The 27,548-nt window shown below is 34.0% G+C and overlaps 5 protein-coding genes and 1 long non-coding RNA gene across 6 annotated transcripts; 1 reads left to right on the top strand and 5 right to left on the bottom strand.

The window, feature by feature from the left end:
- Positions 1 to 1,227: 1,227 nt before the first annotated feature.
- LOC107903451 (receptor-like protein 9DC1) lies at positions 1,228 to 6,024 on the bottom strand. Its single transcript, XM_041092846.1, has 5 exons — positions 5,393 to 6,024; positions 5,219 to 5,314; positions 3,897 to 3,946; positions 2,803 to 2,936; positions 1,228 to 1,930 (listed from the first exon to the last, which is right to left on the bottom strand). The coding sequence occupies exons 1-5, from the start codon at positions 6,009 to 6,011 to the stop codon at positions 1,432 to 1,434; spliced, it is 1,398 nt and encodes a 465-aa protein (XP_040948780.1). The 5' UTR covers positions 6,012 to 6,024; the 3' UTR covers positions 1,228 to 1,431.
- Positions 6,025 to 6,078: 54 nt separating this feature from the next.
- On the bottom strand, positions 6,079 to 7,001 carry LOC107902171 (receptor like protein 22-like). Its single transcript, XM_041092847.1, has 2 exons — positions 6,202 to 7,001; positions 6,079 to 6,130 (listed from the first exon to the last, which is right to left on the bottom strand). The coding sequence occupies exons 1-2, from the start codon at positions 6,999 to 7,001 to the stop codon at positions 6,079 to 6,081; spliced, it is 852 nt and encodes a 283-aa protein (XP_040948781.1).
- On the bottom strand, positions 6,982 to 8,548 carry LOC107902172 (receptor-like protein 9DC1). The gene has a single exon (XM_016828394.2). It carries the CDS (start codon positions 8,546 to 8,548, stop codon positions 7,604 to 7,606), a length of 945 nt encoding a protein of 314 aa, XP_016683883.1. The 3' UTR covers positions 6,982 to 7,603.
- A 1,874-nt stretch (positions 8,549 to 10,422) lies between these two features.
- On the bottom strand, positions 10,423 to 13,634 carry LOC107902173 (receptor-like protein 47). Its single transcript, XM_016828395.2, has 6 exons — positions 13,607 to 13,634; positions 13,126 to 13,350; positions 12,770 to 12,948; positions 11,888 to 12,471; positions 11,076 to 11,696; positions 10,423 to 10,813 (listed from the first exon to the last, which is right to left on the bottom strand). The coding sequence occupies exons 1-6, from the start codon at positions 13,632 to 13,634 to the stop codon at positions 10,423 to 10,425; spliced, it is 2,028 nt and encodes a 675-aa protein (XP_016683884.2).
- A 730-nt stretch (positions 13,635 to 14,364) lies between these two features.
- Positions 14,365 to 19,929, top strand: LOC121217017 (uncharacterized). The gene is made up of 3 exons (XR_005913215.1): positions 14,365 to 15,113; positions 18,251 to 18,351; positions 19,569 to 19,929. It is a non-coding gene; the product is annotated as an uncharacterized lncRNA (long non-coding RNA).
- A 373-nt stretch (positions 19,930 to 20,302) lies between these two features.
- LOC107902176 (receptor-like protein 9DC3) lies at positions 20,303 to 23,458 on the bottom strand. The gene has a single exon (XM_016828397.2). It carries the CDS (start codon positions 23,456 to 23,458, stop codon positions 20,303 to 20,305), a length of 3,156 nt encoding a protein of 1,051 aa, XP_016683886.2.
- Positions 23,459 to 27,548: the final 4,090 nt, after the last annotated feature.

Here is a 27,548-nt window from a genome sequence, read left to right on the forward strand (position 1 = left end):
AAGGATAGGAATGGTATTTGTAGGCAACAAATAGTACCACAACATTGGTGTTACAGTATTTTTTTTTCTTTTACATTGAAAAGCTATGGATATTAGATTTTCAAAAATTTTGTGTTTTTCACCATCATCAACAACCACTTAGTCTTCTTTTTACCATATATTTTTCATTCTATTTTTTTAACAAAATCTTGTATTTCATTTCAGCTTTCAAAACAACTAAAAAATTTAAAATTGATGAAATTACAAAGTAGATTGACTTAGTCTTCTTTCCTATAACATTTAAAAGAATGTCTTGTCAACCAAAGTTAATTAATGTGAAAATTCTTTTTCACACAAAAGAACAAAATTGTGCTCTATTCACTAAGTTAGAGGAAAAAGACTGCTAGATTTTTTAATTATTTTTTCTTTGAAAAATTTGAAAGTTTTTTACTGCCTTAAGCCAATAAAAAAAACATGTATTAATTTTGTTTTTAAAAATAGTGTGTTTGATTGTGAAATGATTCATCATCCTCCACCACAAACTATCCATATTTGCAGTGTGAAAGCAGCTACTTTCATAAAGAAATTACTTAGGAGATGGGATCCACCAATTTTACCTAAACTCGCATCAACATTGTTTAGCAATTTCAAAACAGACTAATTAGTCTGGTTCAAATACCAAGACTACAATATCTATTCACTTCACTTGGTCTTGCTTCCTATCGCTGTCAGCCAAACTTGATCGACTAGCAGTAAGGAAATTTCAGTCATTTGCAGCATAATGTACAAGAATTCCACTCCCACAAAATAATTTACAATATGGACTAACACTCCTTTGTTTCACTAAAAATGATTTTTAAAAAATGATTTTTAGAAAGTAATTTTTGAAAAATGGTTAGAAGATAATTTTTGTTTCTGAAATAGTTAATTTTTTTTGGTGTTTAGATAAATTTTGTTATGTTTTCATTGTTTACTTGAGTTTATTTCATAAAGCTTATGTATATATATTTTAATTAATCATGTTTTAGTTTTAATTAATCTTAATTTACTTAATTAAGCTTAACTGTTAACTTCGTACATTAGAATATAAATTTATGTTTAATTAAGTTGAAAGTGATAAATATTTATTTTGAGTATTATTTGGATAAGTTGAAAAATGATTTAATTTGATAAAATTGAAGTCAGGGTCATAGAACTATGCTTTTTTCTGACAAAATCTTAGATGCAGTGATTATTGAGACTAAAAAATGAAAGTCATGAAAGAAGACATAAATAGTTGAACCATACAAAATGTTACATTTTGTAATGCAATGAAATATAGATGAATTGTTACAAATATAAAGACAGATGCATTGCAATGCAACCTTTCTCCATAGGAAAAAAAATTTGACAGACTTCAAAACAAGAAATTATGAAGATACAACATACACACTTGAACATCATTTCCACTAACTAGATCCTTCTTCGTCCATTGCTGCGACTGCCATCCTTTGACTTTCTTCTTCGCTTCTTCTCATGTTGGATTTCAACCAAATTCACCAACCATTTTGGCTTACCAATTTGGAAAACAACATATCCCACGACCATTCCAAACACTACTCCGCATCCATAACCTATCAACACCAATTTCCAACCAAAAGAGATGTTTGATTTTGAACCATCTTTTCCAAGCACATTTGGAGGTGGTGGCTTAATGATGTTGCAACCTTTTGAGACCGGAAATCCACATAATCCCTTGTTTCCTTCATATGAATCATTTCCATATGTGTTGAACTGTTTGCCTTGAGGAATCTGACCATGGAGTTGATTTTCAGAAACATTGAAGGACGAAAGAAATGCCAGATCTGCAAATCTATTTCGAATTGTCCCTGACAACCTGTTTGAATATAGGTCCAACCATTCAAGACTCGTCAAATTCCCTATTGAAGTGGGGATACCACCGTTATAAACACTGTCATATGGCATGAATAACATACTCATATATTTACTGTCACATGGCATGAAAAACACACCCTCATATTCACTTTCACATTAGTCATCATAAGCTTATAACATATGTCATAGCAATCTCATATATATTCATAATTTCACAATTTCACAAGCGTACATATATCGCATTTAATCGTATGCGCGAGAAAACTTACTCTCACTTACTCTTGGAATTTAGAGTAGGAATTTAGGCTACCACTAAATTCTCATCAATTAAACAACGAATCATCTATGAGCAACAATTTCAAACCACAATGAATCGAGAGCTCAAACTAGCTCTTCCTCTAACTCGTAGAAGGCTTTAATGAATCCGAGGCTTCACACATGACAATCACACAATACTCACAGTCAAATGACAGCCAAGGACCCACTTAAACTAACCAAAATAAAAGCCTAAGCTACCTTCTAATGTAACCAAACCCTTTAGCATGACGAACTTAAAATGCAAATATATCAATCTACACTTAAACATTTTCACATGAAACAAGTTTCAGTCATCCCCCATATTCATTTATAGCTAAACTCCAATCTTTAAACCACACAAAACTACAAGTTTCAAGGTATAACATTTTTCCACAAATTTTGACCATAATAATGAAAATTCATTAAAACACGGGAAATCTATAATGAAACTTAGAAGTAATTTTAAAAAACTTCTAATTAAGTTAAAACAAGTTGAAAAACACTTTTAAATCACATTTTCATCCACAATCTCGAATTCCACCATTAATGACCCAATTTTTAGGTTTAAATTAAAACATGCAATTTCATAACTAAAATCTCAATTTTAAAGTCTAGATAACATTAAAAACTAATGAGAAAGTAAATGGTTACCTTTGATGAAAGATTAAACGAGTTTTGAAGTAAATTTGAAAAACCCACAATTGAAGAAGAAGATGAAATCTATGGCGTTTTTGAGTGTTTTTCTTGGAATTATAAGAAATCAAAGTACTATGGTTTGGGAATAAAAATTAATTGAAAGATCAAGGGAATAGCAAAGGACGGCAATAGCAAACTTTGGAGAGTAACTATTGTGAAATAGAACAGGGAATGGGGTTTATTAGGTTCAATTTAAAACATTGGTAAAACTTCAATCTAAGTGCTCACTATTTTAACTTTGTTACAAATTAGTTCTTTTTCTAAATTTTAGGTATTTAAAACTCATTTTCAGAAATCGGCTCAATTCCCTAATAGCCATTGTCGAAAACATTATCGAATACTAACCTTACGAAATTTTGAGTACATATAGGCTAAAATTCCTAAAAAAAATTGAAACTCTTAGACCCTATTTTGGGGTGTTACACGCATGGTCATGATTCATGTTGAATTAATACATCATTCACCGTAATAAGGCTTATCGTTGTAATAATTAGTTAAATCACCTAATATCTAAAAAATAATTATTATTTTCATAAAATCATTGATCAAATTATTGTTTTCAAATTTCATACATGAAATTAACAAATAAAGATAGCTCTAAATAGCAAAACCCAATATGTGTAACAAGTATTTTTATTAATCCATTTGGAACTAGATTTTGTTTTCTAATGTTAAGGTTTGCTGGAGCAAATAAATTGATTAATGCTTTGAACTTTCCCAAACACTTTTTATAGTTTTGTTATATGCATTTTGTATAATTAGTATATTTGAATATATTAGATACATCGTCTAAAACAATGCCAATTGTAATTTTTTTATATTTTGTTGATCATAAGCGTATTATATAAATAATTTTAAAAAAAAAGATGGAGTGATACATTTATGTAGTGCTTATGAATATAATGTTGGATTAAAATCCTTAATTATGAGTACATATGTATATGCTTGATATTACAATTATCTTGATAATTTTGTTTCTGTTCTTGTTGATTGATGATTATAGAAATCATTATTCTTCTGAAGGCATACTTTGTTGTCAATGACAGTACCTGCACCCTAAAAAAGTCACCAGCTTTAACGACTACAAAAGTTGTCCTGCCTGATATTTATTAAAAAATCACCAGGAAGCACATTGTCAGGACATCCTTGCTGGAAAAAAACTTGGTAGGATGGTTTTTCTGTGCAAACTTAGTAATTAATTTATGTTGTTTTTACCAAACTTTGTAGCGTTTCACTTTTGGTAAAATTTCATCCTTGGTCCCTTTAAACTCCTTTTTGCTTTAATTTGATTGCTTTCTAGCGTTGCAAATTACATAACACTCTTCAAATGTCTTATTAAATTCTCACTTTTACGAGTGCGATGATAATCAAATAACATTCAATTCAATTTTAAGTTCCATATAACACTTACATGGCTACAAAATGTGTGTGTGTGTAAGTGTCCTCAACCACAAACAATCCAAATTTGCAGAGAAACCACCCATTATATATAGGTTTGCCAATGAGATGGCAAGCAGACTGCTAGCTAGAAATTCATGCATCTTTGAATCACCAATTCAATTAATAAGCTTAACTAGAGGAAATAAGGACTTTACACCACCAATTAAAGCAACCTATATGTACCCTTTTACAGTCTGCATTGTTCCATGTTTCCATTCATTACATCATTCCTTCAACTCTGCTATATATTATTACCGTCTCCAGAAAACCAAACCTTTTACTGCTAACTTGTAAAAAAATTATGAAAATACAACAGAGATCATTGAGACATTGTTGAAGTTGGCTTGCATGCAGACCAAGAAGCACACCAAGCTGTCCGAGATATGCAAGTTGCAGCTGAAGCTTATGCTGCTGTTTTGTTACTTTCAAATAGATATTTTATTACTTACTTAGATATGAACTAAGTTGCTGATATGCTTGATGTAATTAGGAGCTGATAGATTGATAAATCAGCTTTACCAAGTGTACAAGCAATGTTTATCAAGTTACTAAGCCACTTAGTGGAGTTAGGTATGTGTTTAGGTAACATTTTCTTATTTTTGACCAGCTGATTGCTTGCTATATGTAATGGCATTGTGCCTTCATTCAAATGTAAAGAAATCTTTCAGAAAATTCTTCTTCATTTGGTCTTTACCTAAGCATTTTTTTTCACGAAGCTCTTGCTGTTTTTGTTTTTTTTGTTGAGCAAGATAACAATGCTTTATGCTTAAGTTTCTGTCAAAATTTCTCATTCTGTTTTCTTAGTTCCTACAGACATTTTGTTCTCCTTTCTCCTTTACTGAGCAGTAGCAAAGATTATCGAGACTAAATTGAAATCCATGAAAGAAGACATAAACAACACCACCATACAAAATGTCACACTCAAACAAACCATTACAGATACGAAATGCAATGAAAGACAGAGGAATTGGTACAATAATAAAGAGAGCCAGATACCAATGCAACCCTTCACCATAGGCAAAACGGTCTACAAACAAGAAATTATGAAAAATACAACACTAATTCTTGAACATCATTTGCAGTAATTAAATCCTTCTTCGTCTACTGCTGTGATTGCCTTTCTTTGACTTTCTTCTTCGCCTCTTCTCATGTTGGTTTTCAACCAAATTCACCAACCATTTTGGCTTTCCAGTTTGGAAAACAACATATCCCACGGACATTCCGAACACTACTCCGCATCCATAACCTATCAACACCACTTTCCAACCAAAAGCAATGTTTGATTTTGAGCCATCTTTTTCAAGCACATTTGGAGGTGCTGGATCAATGATGTTGCAACCTTTCGAGACCGGAAACCCACACAGTCCCTTATTTCCTTCATATGAATCATTTCCAAATGTGTTGAATTGTTTGCCTTGAGGAATCTGACCATGGAGTTGATTTTCAGAAACATTGAAGGACGAAAGAAATGGCAGATCTGCCAATCTATTTGGAATCGTCCCAGACAACCTGTTTGAAGATAGGTCCAACCATTCAAGACTTGTCAAATTCCGTATTGAGGTGGGGATATCACCAATAAGGTTATTATGAGAAAGGTTGAGCCCTTTCAGTAAGTTAAGCTTCCCAATAACCTTTGGAATACCCCCTTCAAACTGATTGTTTGATAGATCAATGATCATCCACATGGTGAAAATTTTCACCAATTCCCTATCTTGTCCTTTCATAACAATTCCAATGGAATAGGTATAGAAGCCAACTCCATAATCATGCACCCCCATGTATGACACTGTACTACCAATCTTCTCTAGATTTATGATAGCCTTGAAGCTGTTGATGTATCTCACTGGTAGGGGTCCAGAAAAATAATTACTTGAGAGGTCAAAAATTTGGATTTTAGAGAAAAAAGGGCTAGACTTGGAGCTATTGACACGCAAAGAACCATGCATATGATTTGACTTCAATACAAGAACTTGCAAATATGGAAGACTTCCCAACCAATGAGGAAATGTATCATTGATCTTGTTGTTACCAAGATCTAGCACTTCTAGACCTCTACAATTAAGGATGGATGGTGTCAATGGCCCTTCTAACAGATTTCCATTTAAGTTGAAATTAGTCAATCGGCATCCCTGTGCAAAATTTGGAGGAATCGTCCCATAGAACTTGTTCTTCTTCAGATTCAAGAATTCAAGGCTGTTGCTCAAATTTCCAAAACATCGCGGAATTGTTCCACTCAAGTTATTGTGGGACAAATCAAGAACTCGAAGAGAAGTGGCATTGCAGATTAAAGAAGAGACCTCTCCATTCAAACTGTTATTTGAGATCAAAAAGAAATTGATGGTCGAAGCTGGAATCGGAAGATTTCCACTGATCAAATTGGAGCTTAAGTCAAGAACTTCAATATTCTTCCATGGAAAGTGCTCAACTTCTGTCAAAGAGTTGTGAGATACGTTTAAGTAAGTCAAAGAGCCATTCCCCACCTCTTGCATCCACTGTGGAATCTTGCCTTCAATTTTGTTGCAAGAGAGGTCTAAGCTTTCCAAACTTTTAAGCCCTTTTAAAAATTGGGGGAATTCACTAAGATTGCAAGATGACAAAAGTAAGTCTGAAACATTAGGCAATATATGATTAACACTAGATGTAGCATTAGATGTTAAGGATAGGCTGTTATATGAAAGGTCGAGATGATTTAGATTTGGAAGGTTTGAGAACATGCGAAACTCTATGACACCACTAAGATTATTTGAGGATAAAAGGAGCCAGGTAAGATTGAGAAGTTGGAATATTGAAGATGGAAGAGGACCTTGGAGTTTATTATTTTCTAGATCTAAATATTCTAGTGATTTGGTTTGGAATTCTTTGATATGCCCACTGAATTGATTTTGAGAGAGAATTATACCCTTTAAGGAGGGAGCAGTATACAACCATGACGGAAGTGTTCCATTGAGTAAATTGTCAAATAAGACTAAATATATTAGATTCGGAACAGCGGTTACCTCATCTGGAATAGAACCTTCTAAAGAATTTTCAGATATTTCCAAGTATTCCAACTGCGTTAGGTTTAGAATTGACAATGGAATTTGTCCACTCAATTTATTTGATCCAAGTCTAAATGAGTGAGTTGCAAGAGGTTCCCCAATGATCTTGGAATCTGTCCACTCAATTGGTTCAGCCACAAGTCTCAATGAGTGAGTTGCAAGAGGTTCCCTAATGATCTTGGAATTTGTCCACTCAATTGGTTCTTCGACAAGTCTAAATGAGTGAGTTGCAAGAGGTTCCCCAATTATCTTGGAATTTGTCCACTCAATTGGTTCTCCTACAAGTCTAAATGAGTGAGTTTCAAGAGATTCCCCAGTGATCTTGGAACCAGTCCTGATAAGTTGGAATGGGAGAGAACTAAAAACTTCAAGGACACAAGATTCCCCATCGAGTCAGGCAATCCTCCACAAATATTTGCGTCTGAAATTATCAATTGTTCAAGATTGCTGCTCCGATTGAACTTCAAAGGATCAAGATTGAGGTTTTGGTTGCCTCCCAAGTTGAGGAGATTGAGGTTTGGCAAATCAAAAATGTTTTTTGGGAATTTTCCTTGCAAATCACAACCAACAAGACTGAGAGACCTTAGAGAAGAGGATAGATTCATGAAGACATGAGCATTAACTGAAGACATGTCCATTTCATCCAAAAACAGACGTCTGACCTCGGTTAGGTTGTGAACAAGTCCCTCCAGAGCATATTTGTCAATTGTTAATAGTTCATCAAACCCAGAAAGATCAAGTGAAACCAATTTTGACAGGTGGGAGACTTGGGATGGGACTTCTGAAAACCATGTATTGGAAAGGTTGAGGTAGAATAGACTTGTAAACCGACCGAACTCGGATGGAATTTTGGAAAAATTAAAATCATTGTAGGCAAGGTTGAGTTTTTGAAGGTGAGGAAGAAGGAAGAGAGTGGTATTGGAAGGGAAGTTGCCATATAGCCAACTGCAGCTCAAGTCAAGGGCAATAACATGAGCATTTAGGTGGTCACAAGTGACCCCATCCCATGAGCAGCAATCTGTACCCTCCTTCCATGAATTTGTCTTGGGATAAGATTTAAGGCCAGCAAAATAATCGCAATGATCAAAAGAAGCATCCTCTCTTATGGAAAAGGAGTCCTTAAACTGGATTAGTGAAGAGCAGGAGTGAGATCCTGAAGAAGAAAAAGAAGCATAAAGATGGAGAAAGAAGAGGAATAGGGAGAGAAAGAGATAGGAGGCCATGTTATGTTGGTAGAGGAAGATGAAGGATAGGAATGGTATTTATAGGCAACAAATAATACCACAACATTGGTGTTACAGTCTTTTTTCTTTTACATTGAAAAGCTATGGATATTAGATTTTCAAAATTTTTGTATTTTTCACAATCATCAACAACCACTTTGTCTTCATTTTACCATATATTTTTCATTCTTAAAATTGGATTATTTTCTTTTAGCAAAATCTTGTATTTCATTTGAACTCCCTAAACAACTAAAAAATTAAGATTGATAAAATTACAAAGTAGATTGACTTAGTCTTCTTCCTTGTAACACGTAAAGAATTTCCACGCAAAAGAACAAAATTGTGCTCTATTCTTTACGTTTGAGGAAGAAGACTGCTGGAATTTTAATCCACTGATTCCATAAAAACGTGTATACTTATATATATATATATTTATAACCTCATAATTTAAATCTAAAATCTCATTTGTTATAAATTCTGATAAATTTATTTGGGAATTGCTATTTTTCATTCGTTAATTATTTCTCTTTTAATCGAGTAAAAAATTAAAACTAAAGACATAATGATTTATTTGGTATTTTTTAACTTTGCAAACGAAAAATTATTTTAGCTTTCTATTTTTTTTATCTCTTTTAGTCTTGAAATTTATATGGTTCATTAAATCACCCAAAAAAATGATGAAAAAATAACAAAACTAGCACCTACGTGGCTGATGTTGACCCTTAATAGTTAATGGCAACACCTATGTAGTTGTTAACAGATACCACACCAACACTGTTTGTTGACGTGGCAATGCCACATGATCAATAATCGCAGACATGGTAGCGCCACGCCATCGCCCATTGATGACATATTAACCTTTGAGTTAAACTCAAATAATTTGGTTCCAAATAGTTTTCAACACAAAAGAATAGAGGAAGAAGACTGCTCCAGGTTTAACTATCAATTGTCTATTGACTATACTTTTAACTCCACTAAAAAAGACCAAGACTAAGACTATCAATTGTCTATTGACTACACTTTAACTCGACAAAAAAAGACCAAGACCAAGACTATCAATTGTCTATTGACTTCACACTTGCTGTTGCTTCCTCCTATTTCTCTCACCCAAACTTAATTTACAAGCAATGTGGAAATTTTGGACATTTGCCCACAACGTACAATACTTCCACACCATTTGCAGTATTGACTACGTTTACTTGAGGGAAAACAAAGGCATGAACGCTGGAAATTTTAACTAGTTTGTACCGTCAATGAAGCTACGTACCTAAAAGCCATTTAGGATATCAATTCCTGTAATTGGATTAATCTCATCGTTGCTGCAATCTTTTGACAGTTTAATCGAATCTTAAATATGTTACTCTGCAATGCTATTGTAAATATTTTTCTTAAATTTGTCGATAGATTTATAGGTTTGGCACAAAATTAAGAATACACAAAGGCAGGTTGAATTATTCCATGTTTGAATATCTGCAACATAAATGCATATGGCAAAAGGGCTCAAACCATACCTTATGTTCATGAATTCTCATCATCACGTGTTTATAAATGCAACTCAAACTTCAAAAATTGAATCTTTTGTAATTCTACATGTATTTTTTTATTATGGCGAGCAGTATAATGTTTACTAAAAATTGAAATTCAAGAAAGAAGACATATATAGTTGCACCATACAAGATGTTACACTCGAACTAAACGCTTACAAATAGTACGAAATGCAATGAAATACAGAGGAATTGGTACAATCATAAAAACAGACACATACCAATGCAACTTTTCACCATAGGAAAAACTTTCTGACAGACTACTAAACAAGAAATTATGAAGACACAGTAGAAATGCTTTAACTTCATTTGCACCAACTAGATCATTCTTCATCCACTCATGCGATTGCTATATTTTGGCTTTCTTCTTCGCCTCTTCTCATGTTGGTCTTCAACCAAATTCACGAACCTTTTCACCTTATCGGTTTGGAAAACAACACATCCCATGGCCATTCCAAACACTACCCCGGATCCATAACCTATCAACACCACTTTCCAACCAAAAGCAATGTTTGCTTTTGAGCCATCCTTTTCCAGCACATTTGGAGGTGGTGTCTCATTGATGCTGCAACCTTTGGAGACTGGAAATCCACATAGTCTCTGTTTCCTTCGTATGAATTGTTTCCAAATGTATTGAACTGTTTGCCTTGAGGAATCTGACCATGGAGTTGATTTTCGGAAACGTTTAAGAAGGAAAGAAATGCCGGATCTGCCAATATCTCTGGAATTAACTCAGTTCAAAAGACTATATAACTCGTAAAGTTTGGTCGAAGACTAGCAGGGGTCAAGAAAAATAATTACTTGAATTGTCAAAATTTTGGATTTTAGAGAAACAAGCACTAGACTTGGAGCTATGGTCATGCAAGGAACCATGCATTTCATTTGACTTTAGTACAAGAACTTGTAGCCGTGGAAGACTTCCCTACCAATGAGGAAATGTATCATTGATCTTGTTGTTCCTAACATCTAGCACTTCCAAAGACCTAAAATTGAGGATGGATGGTGACAAATGCCATTCAAATTGATTTCCATTTAAGTTGAGATTACTCAATTGGCATTCCTTTGCAAATGTTGGAGGAATCAATCCATAAAACTTGTTCTTCTTTAGATTCAAAAATTCCAGGTTGTTGCTCAAATTTCCAAAACATTGTAGAATAGTTCCACTCAATTTATTGTGGGACAAGTCAAGAATTTGGAGAGCACTCACATTGCCTATCAAAGAAGAGACCTCTCCACTTAAACTATTGTTTGAAGTAAAAAACACGTTGATTGTCGAAGATGGGATTGGAAGATTTCCATGGATCAAATTGGAGCTTAAGTCAAGAATATTAATATTCTTCCATGGAAGTTGCTCAACTTCTGTCAATGAATTGTGAGATAAATTTAAGTAACTCAAAGAGTCACACGTCACTTCTTGCAGCCATTGTGGAATCTTCCCTTCAATTCTATTGTTAGAAAGCTCCAAAGTTTTCAACTTTTTTAACCCTTTCAAAAATCGGGGGAATTGGCTGACATTATTTGAGCTTAAGGATAGGCTGTTTAGTGAAAGGTCAAGATATTCGAGATTTGGGAGATTTGAGAACATGCCAAACTCTATGACACCACTGAAATTATTTGAGTATAAAAGGAGCCAGGTAAGGTTGAGAAATTGGAATATTGAAGATGGAAGAGGACCTTGGAGATTATTATTCCCTAACACTATCATTCTAGTGATTTGGATTGGAATTCTTTGATGTGTCCACTGAATTGATTCTGAGAGAGAGATATTTCCATTAAGGAGAAAGCATTATACAACCATGACAGAAGTTTTCCATTGGGTAAATTGTTAGATAAGTCTAAAGATATTAGATTAGGGAAAGCAGCTACCTCATCTGGAATGGGACCTTCTAAAGAATTTTCAGCTATTCTCAAGTGTTCAAGCTGTGTTAGGTTTACAATTGACAATGGAACTTGTTCACTCAATTGGTTCCATGACAAGTCTAAATATATGAGCCACAAGAGGTTCCCCAGAGATCTCGAAATTGATCCCTGTAAATTGGAATTAGAGAGAGACAAATATTTCGAGACGTGCAGGTTGTCAATCAAATCAATCAATTTCGAAAAGGAGGACATCCATGACAGATCCAAATGTTCAAGATTACTGCTCTGATTGAACTTCAGAAGATCAAGAATCAGGTTTCGGTTGTATCCTAAGTTGAGCAAATTGAGGTTTGGCGAATGAAGAACGTTTCTTGAGAATTTTCCTTGCAAATCACAACCACCAAGACTGAGAGACTTTATAGAAGAGGATAGATTGATGAAAACATTAGGATTAATAGAAGGCATGATAATTCTATCAAGAAAAAGATGTCTCACCTCAGTTAGGTTGTGAACAAGTCCCTTCAAAGAATTTTATCAAGTGTTAATTGGTCAGAAAAAAACATTATGAGAGAGATCAAGTGAAACCAATTTTGACGAGTGGGAGATTTGGGATGGGACTTTTCCTGCAAATAACGTTTCTGAGATGTTAAGATACACCAGGCTTGTAAACCGGCCGAACTCGGATGGAATTTTGGAAAGATTAAAATCATTGTAGGCAAGGTTAAATTTTTGAAGGTGAGGAAGAAGGAAGAGAGTGGTATTGGAAGGGAAGTTGCCATATAGACAACTGCAGCTCAAGTCAAGGGCAATATATAACTTGAGCATTTAGGTGGTCACAAGTGACCCCATCCCATGAGCAGCAATCTGTACCCTCATTCCATGAATTTGTCCTGGGATAAGAGTTATGGCCATCAATCTCATTGCTATAAGAAGAAGCATACTCTGTTATGGAAAAAGAGTCCTTAAACTGGATTAGTGAAGAGCAGGAGTGAGATCCTGAAGAAGAAAAAGAAGCATAAAGATGGGGAAAGGTTAAGGTAGAATAGGCTTGTAAACCGACCGAACTCGGATGAAATTTTGGAAAGATTAAAATCATTGAAGGCAAGGTTGAGTTTTTGAGGTGAGGAAGAAGGAAGAGAGTGGTATTGGAAGGGAAGTTGCCATATAGCCAACTGCAGCTCAAGTCAAGGGCAATAACTTGAGCATTAAGGTGATGACAAGTGACCCCACACCATGAGCAGCAATCTGTACCCTCCTTCCATGAATTTGTCTTGGGATAAGATTTAAGGCCGGCAAAATCATCGCAACACAAAGCAGCATGGCCTGTCTGAGTGATCGAAAATGAATTCTTGAACTGGATTAGAGAAGCAGCTTCGTGGTGAGAGCAGGAGTGAGATCCTGAAGAAGAAGAAGCATAAAGATGGGGAAAGAAGAGGAATAGGCAGAGAGAGAGATAGGGGCCATGTTATGTTTGTAGAGGAAGATGAAGGATAGGAATGGTATTTATAGGCAACAAATAGAATCCAATATTAAACAAAAGATTTGATGATTAATACCACAACACCACTGTTACAGTGTTGTTTCTTTTATGGTATAAAGATTGTTATTGGAAGAGTTTGAAATGCTGACATTGAAAACCTATATTTTTCAATACTCATCAACAACCACTTCCTTTTTACCATATCTTTTTCATTCCCAAAATTGGATACATTGTTTTACCAAAATTTTGTATTTCATTTGAACTCCCTAAACAACTGAGAAAATTAACATTGATGAGATTACAAAGTAGATTGACTTAGTCTTCTTCCTTATAATAGGTAAAAAAAAAATGTGAGTGTCTATTCACTTATAATATTTCCATGCTAGAGGTAGTTTTTGGAAAATCTTTAATTAAATCTTAATTTCATTTTGTTAAAATTTTAAACTGGATTATCGAATTGGCTTCTGATTGTAGGTTGATCAATGATGGGCCGATTTCTTCTTCTTCTTTTTTAATTTTTTTAGGGTTAATTTATAATATACTGCTTAATGTTGTTGATTTATTTTTCTGGTCATCGTTTCATCCGTTTGTTGAAGATAACTGAATTTTTATTGGTTGTAATTGGACTTGGGTTTTAGCCAATGACTATAATCAAAGGGTTAATTTTGTTGAACATGGACTGTAAAGCAACAAAGGAGCAACTTGGTGCATTTTGTTTATTTTGTTTATTTTTAATATTTGTAATGATAGCTAAATTGAAACAAGTTGATATGCAACTTGGTTTCATAATAATAGCTAATATGCTTTCATAATGATAGCTATAATGCTTTCATCTTTTTAATTATTAATTGGCAAGTTGCCAAATTTAGTGGAAATTGTTAGGTAAACATTTCACTTTTGTAATTCTTATATATTTTGTAATGGAAATGAAAGTGTGCACTTCTCATTCGGCTATTTTTAGCCCATCAATTTTTGCTTGCTGTTTTCATGAGCTTATGCTCTTTGTTGTTCATTGTTGCTGCTGTTTTTTGTCCAACAAATTTAAGGTTCCAATGAATTATTTGAAAATTTTATTATTTTTCTTTTCAATTAGTTGTTTTACTTGGATTTAACTTATATTAGTCAAATGAACTGGGTTTAAAAAATGAACAAGAACGAAGAAATTGGATGGTTAACTGGACACCAGAAAGGGGAAATGCTAAAAGTTGTCAATGTTTTGAATATAGAGTTGTATTCTTTTCATGGCTTCAGAAAAATGTATGCAATGTTTGGCCAGCGATAATGGACAAGTTTTTTTAAACCTCCATGCCTTAGTCATGCTTTCATAAACATGGGCAGCTAACACCGAGAAGTCTCATTGAATGTAGTAAGCGATTTAAAAGTGAAGCTCATATGCGACCGGGGATGGTTGATTTGAGGTTTAATTCTAGCTAGTAGATTCTGTTGTTTGTTAAGCGTCTTTTTGGAGACAAATGTCTGAGATTGCTGGAAAATGCTTCTTACCATCATATTAATGTCTATTTGGGTTGCGTTTTCTTAGAGTTTTGGATTCTTTGCATCATATCATAAAATTGAGTTAGATATAACATCTCATTGTTATCTGTTAATTGTTTCACTTGGGACCAGGAGCATGCTGGCAACTCAATACAGCTGTAAATGCATATTTCTGCGAGGGTGATAGGTATATATTTATGAATTATCCTAATATTTTTTATGATAAGTAATTCTAGGTTTATAGCTTTGTTTGTTTGTTTGTTTTCTCGTGTTTCCTACAAAAAAAGGCCAACATCAACCATAGTTCCTGTAGATGATGCCATGGATATAGATGATCCAAATGAAGTTGTACCAAATGGGCCAGTCCTTCCATTTCTACCATCATCTAGAACAAACGAACAATCGTCTCTTTTTCTGAAATTTCCGGCGCGACGCCGGTGTGACGCCTGTGCGGGGGGCCTTGGCCGGAATCTGGACTTAGTCCAGAGAGTTTTTTTTTCTTTCTTCTGTTATTTTTTTTCAATGTTCAAATGATTTTTTTTTCTCAAAACACTAATTTTTATACCCCAGTGAAACGGCGCCGTTTTGGCTAAGCTCCAAAACACCCAAAACGACGTCGTTTCACTCCCAGTCCTGCGCGGTGACCCGACCCAGGGGAGGATCCGCGTGTTTTCTTTAAATGGGTTATTTATGTAAGCAGTCCCTCCTATTTTTCAGCGTATTACAGTTTGGTCCTATTTCGCTATTTTCTTTTATTTTTAATTCGGCCTAAAAGTTTTATTTTTCTATCAATTTAGTCCACTGCAGCACCGTGTTTTAGGACTTTGGTTTATTTACTCTTTTGGTCCCTCCTCTTTTGGCGCGTGTCACAATCTAGTCCTTTCTGTTTTTATTTATTTCGAATTCGCCCAGTATTTTTACTTTTACTTTAATTTAAGCCTTTGTAGCATTTTTATTATTTTGTTCATTATTCTATTATTATTATTATTATTATTATTATTATTATTATCATCGTATTTCCATTTATACTTATTTATGTAAATTTTTTAATGTATTTATCTTATTATAGTATTATTATTATTATTTTAATTACTTATATTTATATACATACATGTGATTTTATAATAAACATATGTAATATGCATTTTTTTAATCTATCTATATATACATATACGTACCTATATATATTTATATTTCACAATTTTTATACATATCTATATACATGTTTATATTTGTATTTTACTTTCATAAATATATATATGTACTTACATATTCTTCATATTTTAAATATGTATTTTGTATATGTTCTTTATATTTTATGAATCATATATATATATCTACTTATATTTTTTTTTTATTATGATAGTTACATATGTATATAGGTATATACTTACTCACATATACATATATATTTTATATAATAATTTTAAAATATGTACATACATATATTTTTTTATATTTTTATAATTTTATGTATATACATACATATATATTTCCCTTAAATGTATATATATATGTCCATATTTTATGATTTTCATCTATTTTTCTTTATTATTTTTTTATGTTCATTTATGTATTTATTTATATGTCCATTTATATGTTTTATTTATTTATTTATTTGTTATGGTATACACGATCTTTCTTTATTCGTTTTTGTTCTTATTATCTTTGTTCACATTATCATGTTTATTATCCCATTATATATACTAACATCATACTTCAAAAAAGAGAATTTTTTTTTAAATGAGGCAATATTTGGCATTTGGAAATTCGAGAAAACATGCCCTAAGGTGCTGGGTGTCGTTTTTTTCGTTCAACCAAATGACTTAATATCCTTTTAAAAATTTTAAAATAAGGCAATGTTTTGCGTTTGGAAATTCGAGAAAACATGCCCTAAGGTGCTGGGTGTCGATTTTTCTCGTTCAACCAAATGGCTTAATATCCTTTTAAAATTTTAAAATAAAGCAATGTTTTGCGTTTGGAAATTCGAGAAAACATGCCTAAGGTGCTGGGTGTCGATTTTTCTCGTTCAACCAAATGGTTAATATCCTTTTAAAATTTTAAAATAAGGCAATGTTTTGCGTTTGGAAATTTGAGAAAACATGCCATAAGGTGCTGGGTGTCGATTTTTCTCGTTTAACCAAATTGCCAAATATCCTTTTAAAATTTTAAAACAAGGCAATGTTTTGCGTTTGGAAATTTGAGAAAACATGCCCTAAGGTGCTGAGTGTCGATTTTTCTCGTTTAACCAAATTGCCAAATATCCTCTTGAATTTTAATCCATGCCATTCGAGTTTTTTTTAAGGATCGTATTTTAAATCCCTCTAAAGTTTTCAGTTTTGCGACACTAAGACATTAAGTAATCAACTAGGTACCAATTTTGGGCGTATCGAGGGTGCTAATCCTTCCTCGTGCGTAACCGACTCCCGAACCCGTTTTCTGAATTTCGTGGACCAAACTTGTTGTTTTAATAAAATCAAATCGTTTATTAAAAACAACCACTTTCGAGGTGATCCGATCACACCTCATCAAAAAGGATCGGTGGCGACTCCCGTTTTCGTTTTCAAAACCCAAGTTGACCCCGTTTTTCATCAAAAAAAATGGTGTCAACAAACTCAATTCTCTAATAGTCATTGCCGAAAAAATTATCGAATACCAAGCTTACGAATTTTGAGCAGCTAAGATTCCCAAAATACATTCGAAACTCTTAGACTCTATTTTGGAGTGTTACACACATGGTCATGATTTATGTTGAATCCATCATTCACCATAATAAGACTTGTTGTTGTAATAATTTATTTTGATATGTATTATTTTATGATGCATAAACATCATAAAATTTTCTATTATGCAAGAAAATAATTATTATTTTCATAAAATCATTCATCATATTTTTGTTTTCAAATTTCATACATGAAATTAACAAATAAAGATAGCTCTAAATAGCAAAACCCAATATGTGTAACAAGTATTTTTATTAATCCATTTGGAATGTTAAGGTTTGCTGGAGCAAATAAATTGATTAATGCTTGAACCTTCCCAAACACTTTTTATAGTTTTGTTATATGCATTTTGTATAATTAGTATAATTGAATATATTAATACATAGTCTAAAGCAATGTCAATAGTACTTTTTTTATATTTTGTTGATCATAAGCTTATTATATAAATAATTTTAAAAAAAAGATGGAGTGATACATTTACGTAGTGCTGATGAATATAATGTTGGATTAAAATCCTTAATTATGAGTACATATGTGTACTGTTTGATATTACAATTATCTTTATAATTTTGTTTCTGTTTTTGTTGATTGATGATTATAGAAATCACCAGCTTTAACGACTACCAGAGTGATCCTGCCTGACATTTATTAAGAAATCACCAGGAAGCACATTGTCAGGAGATCCTTGCTGGAAAAAACATGGTAGGATGGTTTTTTTGTGCAAACTTAGGATTTCAATTCTCATCAAGGAACTTGCAAGCCTATTATAGTAGAAATGTTTTATCCAAATGATAAAGATGTTGATGCAACATTTTAGATTGCAAATTCCTTCATCACATTTCGAATCCTAACCACAGGGACTTGCAACCCTATTAGCTCCAGGAACTTTAGATTGTACCTGTTCAAAACATTTTTTCAAAGAAGGAACCATAGGTGAAAGACGTCTATTCTGGTTCATCTCATTGAATTAATAATCAAATGGAGGATCAATACGCTGAAAAAGGGACAATGGAAAGAACTTCAGCCACCAACTTGAATTTTATAACTACTCCTATGCCAACCAGCAAACCATAACAGCGTACATAAAAAAGAGGATGCTGACTTACAATTCCTTTCATTTCACCACAACCAATCAAATCCCTTGCAATGCTGTTTGGATCACAGCAGCTCATCTTTCAATCCTAGATGGCTCCGCTAATTTTTTGAAAGCATACATAAACTGTTAAAGAAATAAATGGATAAAACAACTACAGGATAGAAGGCTGAAAAATTACAAAGTGCAATGACCTTATTGTTAAAATTTCAACGCCCATTCCTTGGAAAGATATCTTCACCATTGCCCACTCAAGAGAACTCAAATAGCAGCAAGATCTAGTATAAAATGTAACTCTCAACAACACACACAAATGTTTGTTCTATCAAGGAGCAATACACAGACATATTCACCTACCCTTGGTTCTAGCTTTGCATATTACATAACACTCTTCAAATGTCTTATTAAATTCTCACTTTTACGAGTGCTATGATAATCAAATAAAATTCAATTCAATTTTAAGTTCCATATAACACTTACATGGCTACAAAATGTGTGTGTGTTTAAGTGTCGACAACCACAAACAATCCAAATTTGCAGAGAAACCACCCATTATATATAGGTTTGCCAATGAGATGGCAAGCAGATTGCTAGCTAGAAATTCATGCATCTTTGAATCACCAGTTCAATTAATAAGCTTAAGTAGAGGAAATAGGGACTTTACATCCACCAATTAAAGCAACCTATATGTACCCTTTTACAGTCTGCATTGTTCCATGTTTCAATTCATTACATCATTCCTTCAACTCTGCTATATATTATTACCGTCTCCAGATAACCAAACCATTTACTGCTAACTTGTAAAAAAATTATGAAAATATAACAGAGATCATTGAGACATTGTTGAAGTTGGCTTGCATGCAGACCAAGAAGCAGACCAAGCTGTCCGAGCCATGCAAGTTGCAGCTGAAGCTTATGCTGCTGTTTTGTTACTTTCAAATAGATATTTTATTACTTAGTTAGATATGAACTAAGTTGTTGATATGCTTGATGTGATTAGGTGCTGATAGATTGATAAATCAGCTTTACCAAGTGTACAAGCAATGTTTATCAAGTTACTAAGCCACTTAGTGGAGTTAGGCACGTGTTTAGGTAACATTTTCTTATTTTTGACCAGCTGATTGCTCGGTATATGTAATGGAATTGTGCCTTCATTTGGTCTTTACTTGAGCATTTTTATTCAAAAAGCTCTTGCTGTTTTTGTTTTGTTTGTTGTGCAAGATATCAATGCTTTATGCTTAAGTTTCTGTCAAAATTTCTCATTCTGTTTTCTTAGTTCCTACAGACATTTTGTTCTCCTTTCTCCTTTACTGAGCAGTAGCAAAGATTATTGAGACTAAATTGAAATCCATGAAAGAAGACATAAACAACACCACCATACAAAATGTCACACTCAAACAAACCATTACAGATAGTACGAAATGCAATGAAAGACAGAGGAATTGGTACAATAATAAAGACAGCCAGATACCAATGCAACCCTTCACCATAGGCACAACGGTCTACAAACAAGAAATTATGAAAAATACAACACTAATTCTTGAACATCATTTGCAGTAATTAGATCCTTCTTCGTCTACTGCTGCGATTGCCTTTCTTTGACTTTCTTCTTCGCCTCTTCTCATGTTGGTTTTCAACCAAATTCACCAACCATTTTGGCTTTCCAGTTTGGAAAACAACATATCCCACGGACATTCCGAACACTACTCCGCATCCACAACCTATCAACACCACTTTCCAACCAAAAGCAATGTTTGATTTTGAGCCATCTTTTTCAAGCACATTTGGAGGTGGTGGGTCAATGATGTTGCAACCTTTCGAGACCGGAAACCCACACAGTCCCTTATTTCCTTCATATGAATCATTTCCAAATGTGTTGAATTGTTTGCCTTGGGGAATCTTACCATGGAGTTGATTTTCAGAAACATTTAAGGACGAAAGAAACGGCAGATCTGCCAATCTATTTGGAATCGCCCCAGACAACCTGTTTGAAGATAGGTCCAACCATTCAAGACTTGTCAAATTCCCTATTGATGTGGGGATACCACCATTAAGGTTATTATGAGAAAGGTTGAGCCCTTTCAGTAAGTTAAGCTTCCCAATAACCTTTGGAATACCCCCTTCAAACTGATTGTTTGATAGATCAATGATCATCCACATGGTGAAAATTTTCACCAATTCCCTATCTTGTCCTTTCATAACAATTCCAATAGAATAGGTATAGAAGTCACCTCCATCATCATTCACCCCCATGTACGACACTGTACTACCAATCTTCTCTAGATTTATGATAGCCTTGAAGCTGTTGATGTATCTCACTGGTAGGGGTCCAGAAAAATAATTACTTGAGAGATCAAAAATTTGGATTTTAGAGAAAAAAGGGATAGACTTGGAGCTACTGACACATAAGGAACCATGCAATTGATTTGACTTCAATACAAGAACTTGTAGCCGTGGAAGACTTCCCAACCAATGAGGAAATGTATCATTGATCTTGTTGTTACCAAGATCTAGCACTTCCAGACCATTACAATTAAGGATGGATGGTGTCAAAGGCCCTTCTAACAGATTTCCATTTAAGTTGAAATTACTCAATTGGCATCCCATTGCAAATGTTGGAGGAATCGTCCCATAGAACTTGTTCTTCTTCAGATTCAAGAATAGAAGGCTGTTGCTCAAATTTCCAAAACATTGTGGAATTGTTCCACTCAAGTTATTGTGGGACAAATCAAGAATTTCAAGAAAAGCGGCATTGCATATTAAAGAAGAGACCTCTCCATTGAAACTATTATTAGAGATCAAAAAGACATTGATGGTCGAAGCTGGAATCGGAAGATTTCCACTGATCAAATTGGAGCTTAAGTCAAGAACTTCAATATTCTTCCATGGAAAGTGCTCAACTTCTGTCAAAGAGTTGTGAGATACGTTTAAGTAAGTCAAAGAGACATTCCCCACCTCTTGCATCCACTGTGGAATCTTGCCTTCAATTTTGTTGTAAGAGAGGTCTAAGCTTTCCAAACTTTTAAGCCCTTTTAAAAATTGGGGGAATTCACTAAGATTGCAAGATGACAAAAACAACCTTGTAAGATTAACAGTAGAAGTAGTATTAGATGTTAAGGATAGGCTGTTATATGAAAGGTCAAGAGATTCGAGATTTGGAAGGTTTGAGAACATACTAAACGCTATGACACCAGTAAAATTATTTGAGGATAAAATGAGCTTGGTAAGATTGAGAAGTTGGAATATTGAAGATGGAAGAGGACCTTGGAGTTTATTATTCTCTAACGCTATCAATTCTAGTGATTTGGATTGGAATTCTTTGATATGCCCACTGAATTGATTTTGAGAGAGTTTTATATCCTTTAAGGAGGGAGCAGTATACAACCATGATGGAAGTTGTCCACTGAGTAAATTGTTAGTTAAGTCTAAAGATATTAGATTAGGAAAAGCGGTTACCTCATCTGGAATAGAACCTTTTAATGTATTTCCAGCTATTCTCAAGTATTCCAGCTGCGTTAGGTTTAGAATTGACAATGGAATTTGTCCATTCAATTGGTTCTGCCACAAGCCTAAATAAGTGAGTTGCAAGAGGTTCCCCAATGATCTTGGAATTTGTCCACTCAATTGGTTTTGCCACAAGCCTAAATAAGTGAGTTGCAAGAGGTTCCCCAATGATCTTGGAATTTGTCCACTCAACTGGTTCCCCGATAAGTCTAAATGAGTGAGTTGCAAGAGATTCCCCAGTGATTTTGGAACCGGTCCTGATAAGTTGGAATAGGAGAGATCTAAAAACTTCAAGGACACAAGATTACCCACCGAGTCTGGCAATCCTCCAAAAAAATTTGCGCCTGAAATTATCAATTGCTCCAAAGATGATAAATTTGTGATTGAGACAGACAATCCTTGAAAGAAAGAATTTCCTGATAGACCTAAGGACTTTAAGGCCTGTAGATTATCAACTGAATCAATGAATTCTGTAGAGAAGGACGTCCATGACAGATCCAAATGTTCAAGATTGCTGCTCCGATTCAACTTCAAAGGATCAAGATTGAGGTTTTGGTTGTTTCCCAAGTTGAGGAGATTGAGGTTTGGCAAATCAAAAATGTTGTTTGTGAATTTTCCTTGCAAATCACAACCAGCAAGACTGAGAGACCTTAGAGAAGAGGATAGATTCATGAAGACATGAGCATTAACAGAAGCCATCTCCATTCCATCCAAAAACAGATGTCTGACCTCGGTTAGGTTTTGAACAAGTCCCTCCAGAGCATGTTTGTCTCCTACAAACCCTGTACTGGAAAGGTCGAGGTAGAGTAGGCTTGTAAACCGACCTAACTCGGATGGAATTTCGGAAAGATTAAACTCATTGTAGGCAAGGTTGAGTTTTTGAAGGTGAGGAAGAAGGAAGAGAGTGGAATTGGAAGGGAAGTTGCCATATAGCCAACTGCAGCTCAAGTCAAGGGCAATAACATGAGCATTTAGGTGGTCACAAGTGACCCCATCCCATGAGCAGCAATCTGTACCCTCCTTCCATGAATTTGTCTTGGGATAAGATTTATGGCCAGCAATCTCATTGCAATAAGAAGAAGCATCCTCTGTTATGGAAAAAGAGTCCTTAAACTGGATTAGTGAAGAGCAGGAGTGAGATCCAGAAGAAGAAAAAGAAGCATAAAGATGGGGAAAGAAGAGGAATAGGCAGAGGAAGAGATAGGGGGCCATGTTATGTCTGTAGAGGAAGATGAAGGATAGGAATGGTATTTATAGGCAACAAATAATACCGCAGTGTTACAGTCTTTTTTTCTTTTACATTGAGAAGCTATGGAGATTAGATTTTCAAAATTTTTGTATTTTTAACAATCATCAACAGTCACTTAGTCTTCTTTTTACCATATATTTTTCGTTCTTAAAATTGGATGCTATCTTTTCGCAAAATCTTGTGGAAATTCTTTAGCCTTCTTCTCTATAACACGTAAAGAATGTGTGTATGTATTCATTTGCCTGTCAACTAAAGTTAATTAATGTGGAAATTCTTTTCCACCCAAAAGAACAAAATTGTGCTCTATTCATTAAGTTTGAGGAAGAAGATTGCTGGAAATTTAATCTACCGATTCCATAAAAAACGTGTATACTTATATAACCTCATAATTCAAATCTAAAATCTCATTTGTTATAAATTCTGATAAATTTCTTTGGAATTGCTATTTTTCATTTGTTAATTATTTCTCTTTTAATCGAGTAAAAAATTAAAACTAAAAAGACATAATGATTTATTTGGCATTTTTTAACTTTACAAATGAAAAGTCATTTTAACTTTTCATTTTTTTATCTCTATTAAATCACCCAAAAAAAATAATGAAAAAGACTAACAAAACTAGCACCTACGTGGCTGATGTTGACCCTTAGTAGTTAATGACAACATCTACGTAGTTGTTAACAGATACCACACTAACACTGTTTGTTGACGTGACAATGCCACATGATCAATAATCACCGACATGGTAGCGCCACGCTATCGCCCATTGGTGACATATTGATGTTTGAGTTAAACTCAAATTACTATTTCCTTTGATGTTTGAGTTAAACTCAAATTACTATTTCCTTTGTTATAAATTAAGAGTATAACTAATTTTGATAAAAATGATTACTTTTCATTAACTCAGTCTAAAGGACTATAACACGTAAAGTTTGGCCTATTGCAGAATTCACATGCAATGCGGGGCATTTACATTATGCAGAATTCGACACATATATGGGAATTTTTGTATTTCCACAATCATCATGTTGTTCGTGATCAACAACTACTTCCTTTTTACCATATATTTTTCATTCATAAAATTGATTACTTTTTTTTTTACGAAAGAAGTAAAATTATTAACATTCATGATATTACAAAGCCTTCTTCCTTATAACACGTCAAGTTTGGCCCCAAATAATTTTCCAGACAAAAGAATAAAGAGGAAGGAGACTGCTACAGATTGACTATACTTTTAACTCCACAAACAAAGACTTAAGACTATCAATTGTCTATTGACTACACTTTAACTCGACAAAAACAGATTGACTATACTTTTAACTCCACAAACAAAGACTAAGACTATCAATTGTCTATTGACTTCACTTTAACTCGACAAAAACAGACTAATAAGACTTTGGTTGGCTGAAATGGGCTATTGACTATACTTTAACTCCGCAAAAAAAGACTAAGGCTATCAATTGTCTATTGACTTCACACTTGCTGTTGCTTCCTCCTATCTCTATCACCCAAACTTAATTTACAAGCAATGTGGAAATTTTGGACATTTGGGCCACAATGTACAATACTTCCACACCATTTGCAGTATTGACTATGTTTACTTGAGGGCAAACAAAGACATGAATGCTGGAAATTTTAACTAGTTTGTACCGTCAATGAAGCTACGTACCTAAAAGCAATATATTATCACCGTCTCCAGAAATTTTGCTAATTCAATTTCCCAAGAAATATGATTAATTTTGGTTAAATTGGAGTGAACATTACTATTTCTGTTTTAGCAATTAAAGCAACCTATATGTACCCTTTTACAGTCTGCATTGTTCCATGTTTCCATTCATTACATCATTCCTTCAACTCTGCTATATATTATCACCGTCTCCAGAGAACCAAACCTTTTACTGCTAACTTGTAAAAAAAATATGAAAATACAACAGAGATTATTGAGACATTGTTGAAGTTGGCTTGCATGCAGTAGACATTGTTAATCTTATTATTATTATTATTATTATTATTATTAACTCATGAACCCATGGTTACACTTCCAACAGAGGTGAGAGAGGTTAAGAGTAGCCATGAGCCATCTAGTCATGCTCCTGTTGTTGAGGATGCCTCTGAAACTGCACAAGCTCTCAGCCCGAATTCAAATCTAAAATCTCATTTGTTATAAATTCTGATAAATTTATTTGGGAATTGCTATTTTCATTCGTTAATTATTTCTCTTTTAATCGAGTAAAAAATTAAAACTAAAAAGACATAATAATTTACTTGGCATTTTTTAACTTTACAAACAAATAGTCATTTTAGCTTTCCATTTTTTTTTTATCTCTTTTAGCCTTGAAACTTATATGGTTCCTTAAATCACTCCAAAAAAAATGATGAAAAAGACTAACAAATTCTAGCACCTACGTGGCTGATGTTGACCCTAGTAGTTAATGGCAACACCTACGTAGTGGTTAACAGATACCACACCAACACTGTTTGTTGACGTGACAATGCCAAATGGTCAATAATCGCTGACATGGTAGCGCCACGCCATCGCCCATTGATGACATGTTAACCTTTGAGTTAAACTCAAATTACTCTTTCCTTTGTTATAAATTAAGAGTATAAATAATTCTGATAAGAATAGTTACTTTTCATTAACTCAGTTTAAAGGACTATAACACGTAAAGTTTGGTCTATTGCAGAATTCACATGCCATGCGGGACGTTTACATTATGCAGAATTCAACACATATATGGGAATTTTTGTATTTCCACAATCATCAAATAATTTTCATAAATTGATTACTTTCTTTTTACCATATATTTTTCATTCATAAATTGATTACTTTTTTTTACCAAAGAAGTAAAATAATTAATATTCGTGAGATTACAAAGTCTTCTTCCTTATACACGTCAAGTTTGGTCTCAAATAATTTTCCACACAAAAGAATACTTTTAACAATCAATTGTCTATTGACTATACTTTGAACTCCACAAAAAAGACTAAGACCTTCAATTGTCCATTGACTACACTTTAACTCGACAAAAAAAGACTAAGACTATCAATTGTCTATTGACTATCAATTGGTTCCATGACAAGTCTAAATATATGAGCCACAAGAGGTTCCCCAATGATCTCGAAATTGATCCCCGTAAATTGGAATTAGAGAGAGACAAATATTTCAAGACATGCAGGTTGTCAATCAAATCAATCAATTTCGTAAAGGAGGACATCCATGACAGATCCAAATGTTCAAAATTACTGCTCTGATTGAACTTCAGAAGATCAAGACTAAGGATTCGGTTGTATCCTAAGTTGAGCAAATTGAGGTTTGGCGAATGAAGAATGTTTCTTGAGAACTTTCCTTGCAAATCACAACCACCAAGACTGAGAGACTTTATAGAAGAGGATAGATTCATGAAAACATTAGGATTAATAGAAGGCATGATAATTCTAACAAGAAAAAGATGTGTCACCTCAGTTAGGTTGTGAACAAGTCCCTCCAAAGAATTTTATCAAGAGTTAATTGGTGAGAAAAAACATTATGAGAGAGATCAAGTGAAACCAAATTTGACGAGTGGGAGATTTGGGATGGGACTTTTCCTGTAAATAACGTTTTTTAGATGTTAAGATACACCAGCCTTGAAAACCGACCGAACTAGGATGGAATTTTGGAAAGATTAAAATCATTGTAGGCAAGGTTGAGTTTTTGAAGGTGAGGAAGGAGGAAGAGAGTGGTATTGGAAGGGAAGTTGCCATATAGCCAACTGCAGCTCAAGTCAAGGGCAATAACATGAGCATTAAGGTGATGACAAGTGACCCCATACCATGAGCAGCAATCTGTACCCTCCTTCCATGAATTTGTCTTGGGATAAGATTTAAGGCCGTCAAAATCATCGCAATACAAAGCAGCATGGTCTGTCTGAGTGATCGAAAATGAATTCTTGAACTGGATTAGAGAAGCAGCTTCGTGGTGAGAGCAGGAGTGAGATCCTGAAGAAGAAGAAGCATAAAGATGGGGAAAGAAGAGGAATAGGCAGAGAGAGAGATAGGGGCCATGTTATGTTTGTA

Source organism: Gossypium hirsutum, chromosome D05, assembly GCF_007990345.1.
Source record: "Gossypium hirsutum isolate 1008001.06 chromosome D05, Gossypium_hirsutum_v2.1, whole genome shotgun sequence".
In the NCBI taxonomy this organism is placed as follows: domain Eukaryota; kingdom Viridiplantae; phylum Streptophyta; class Magnoliopsida; order Malvales; family Malvaceae; genus Gossypium; species Gossypium hirsutum.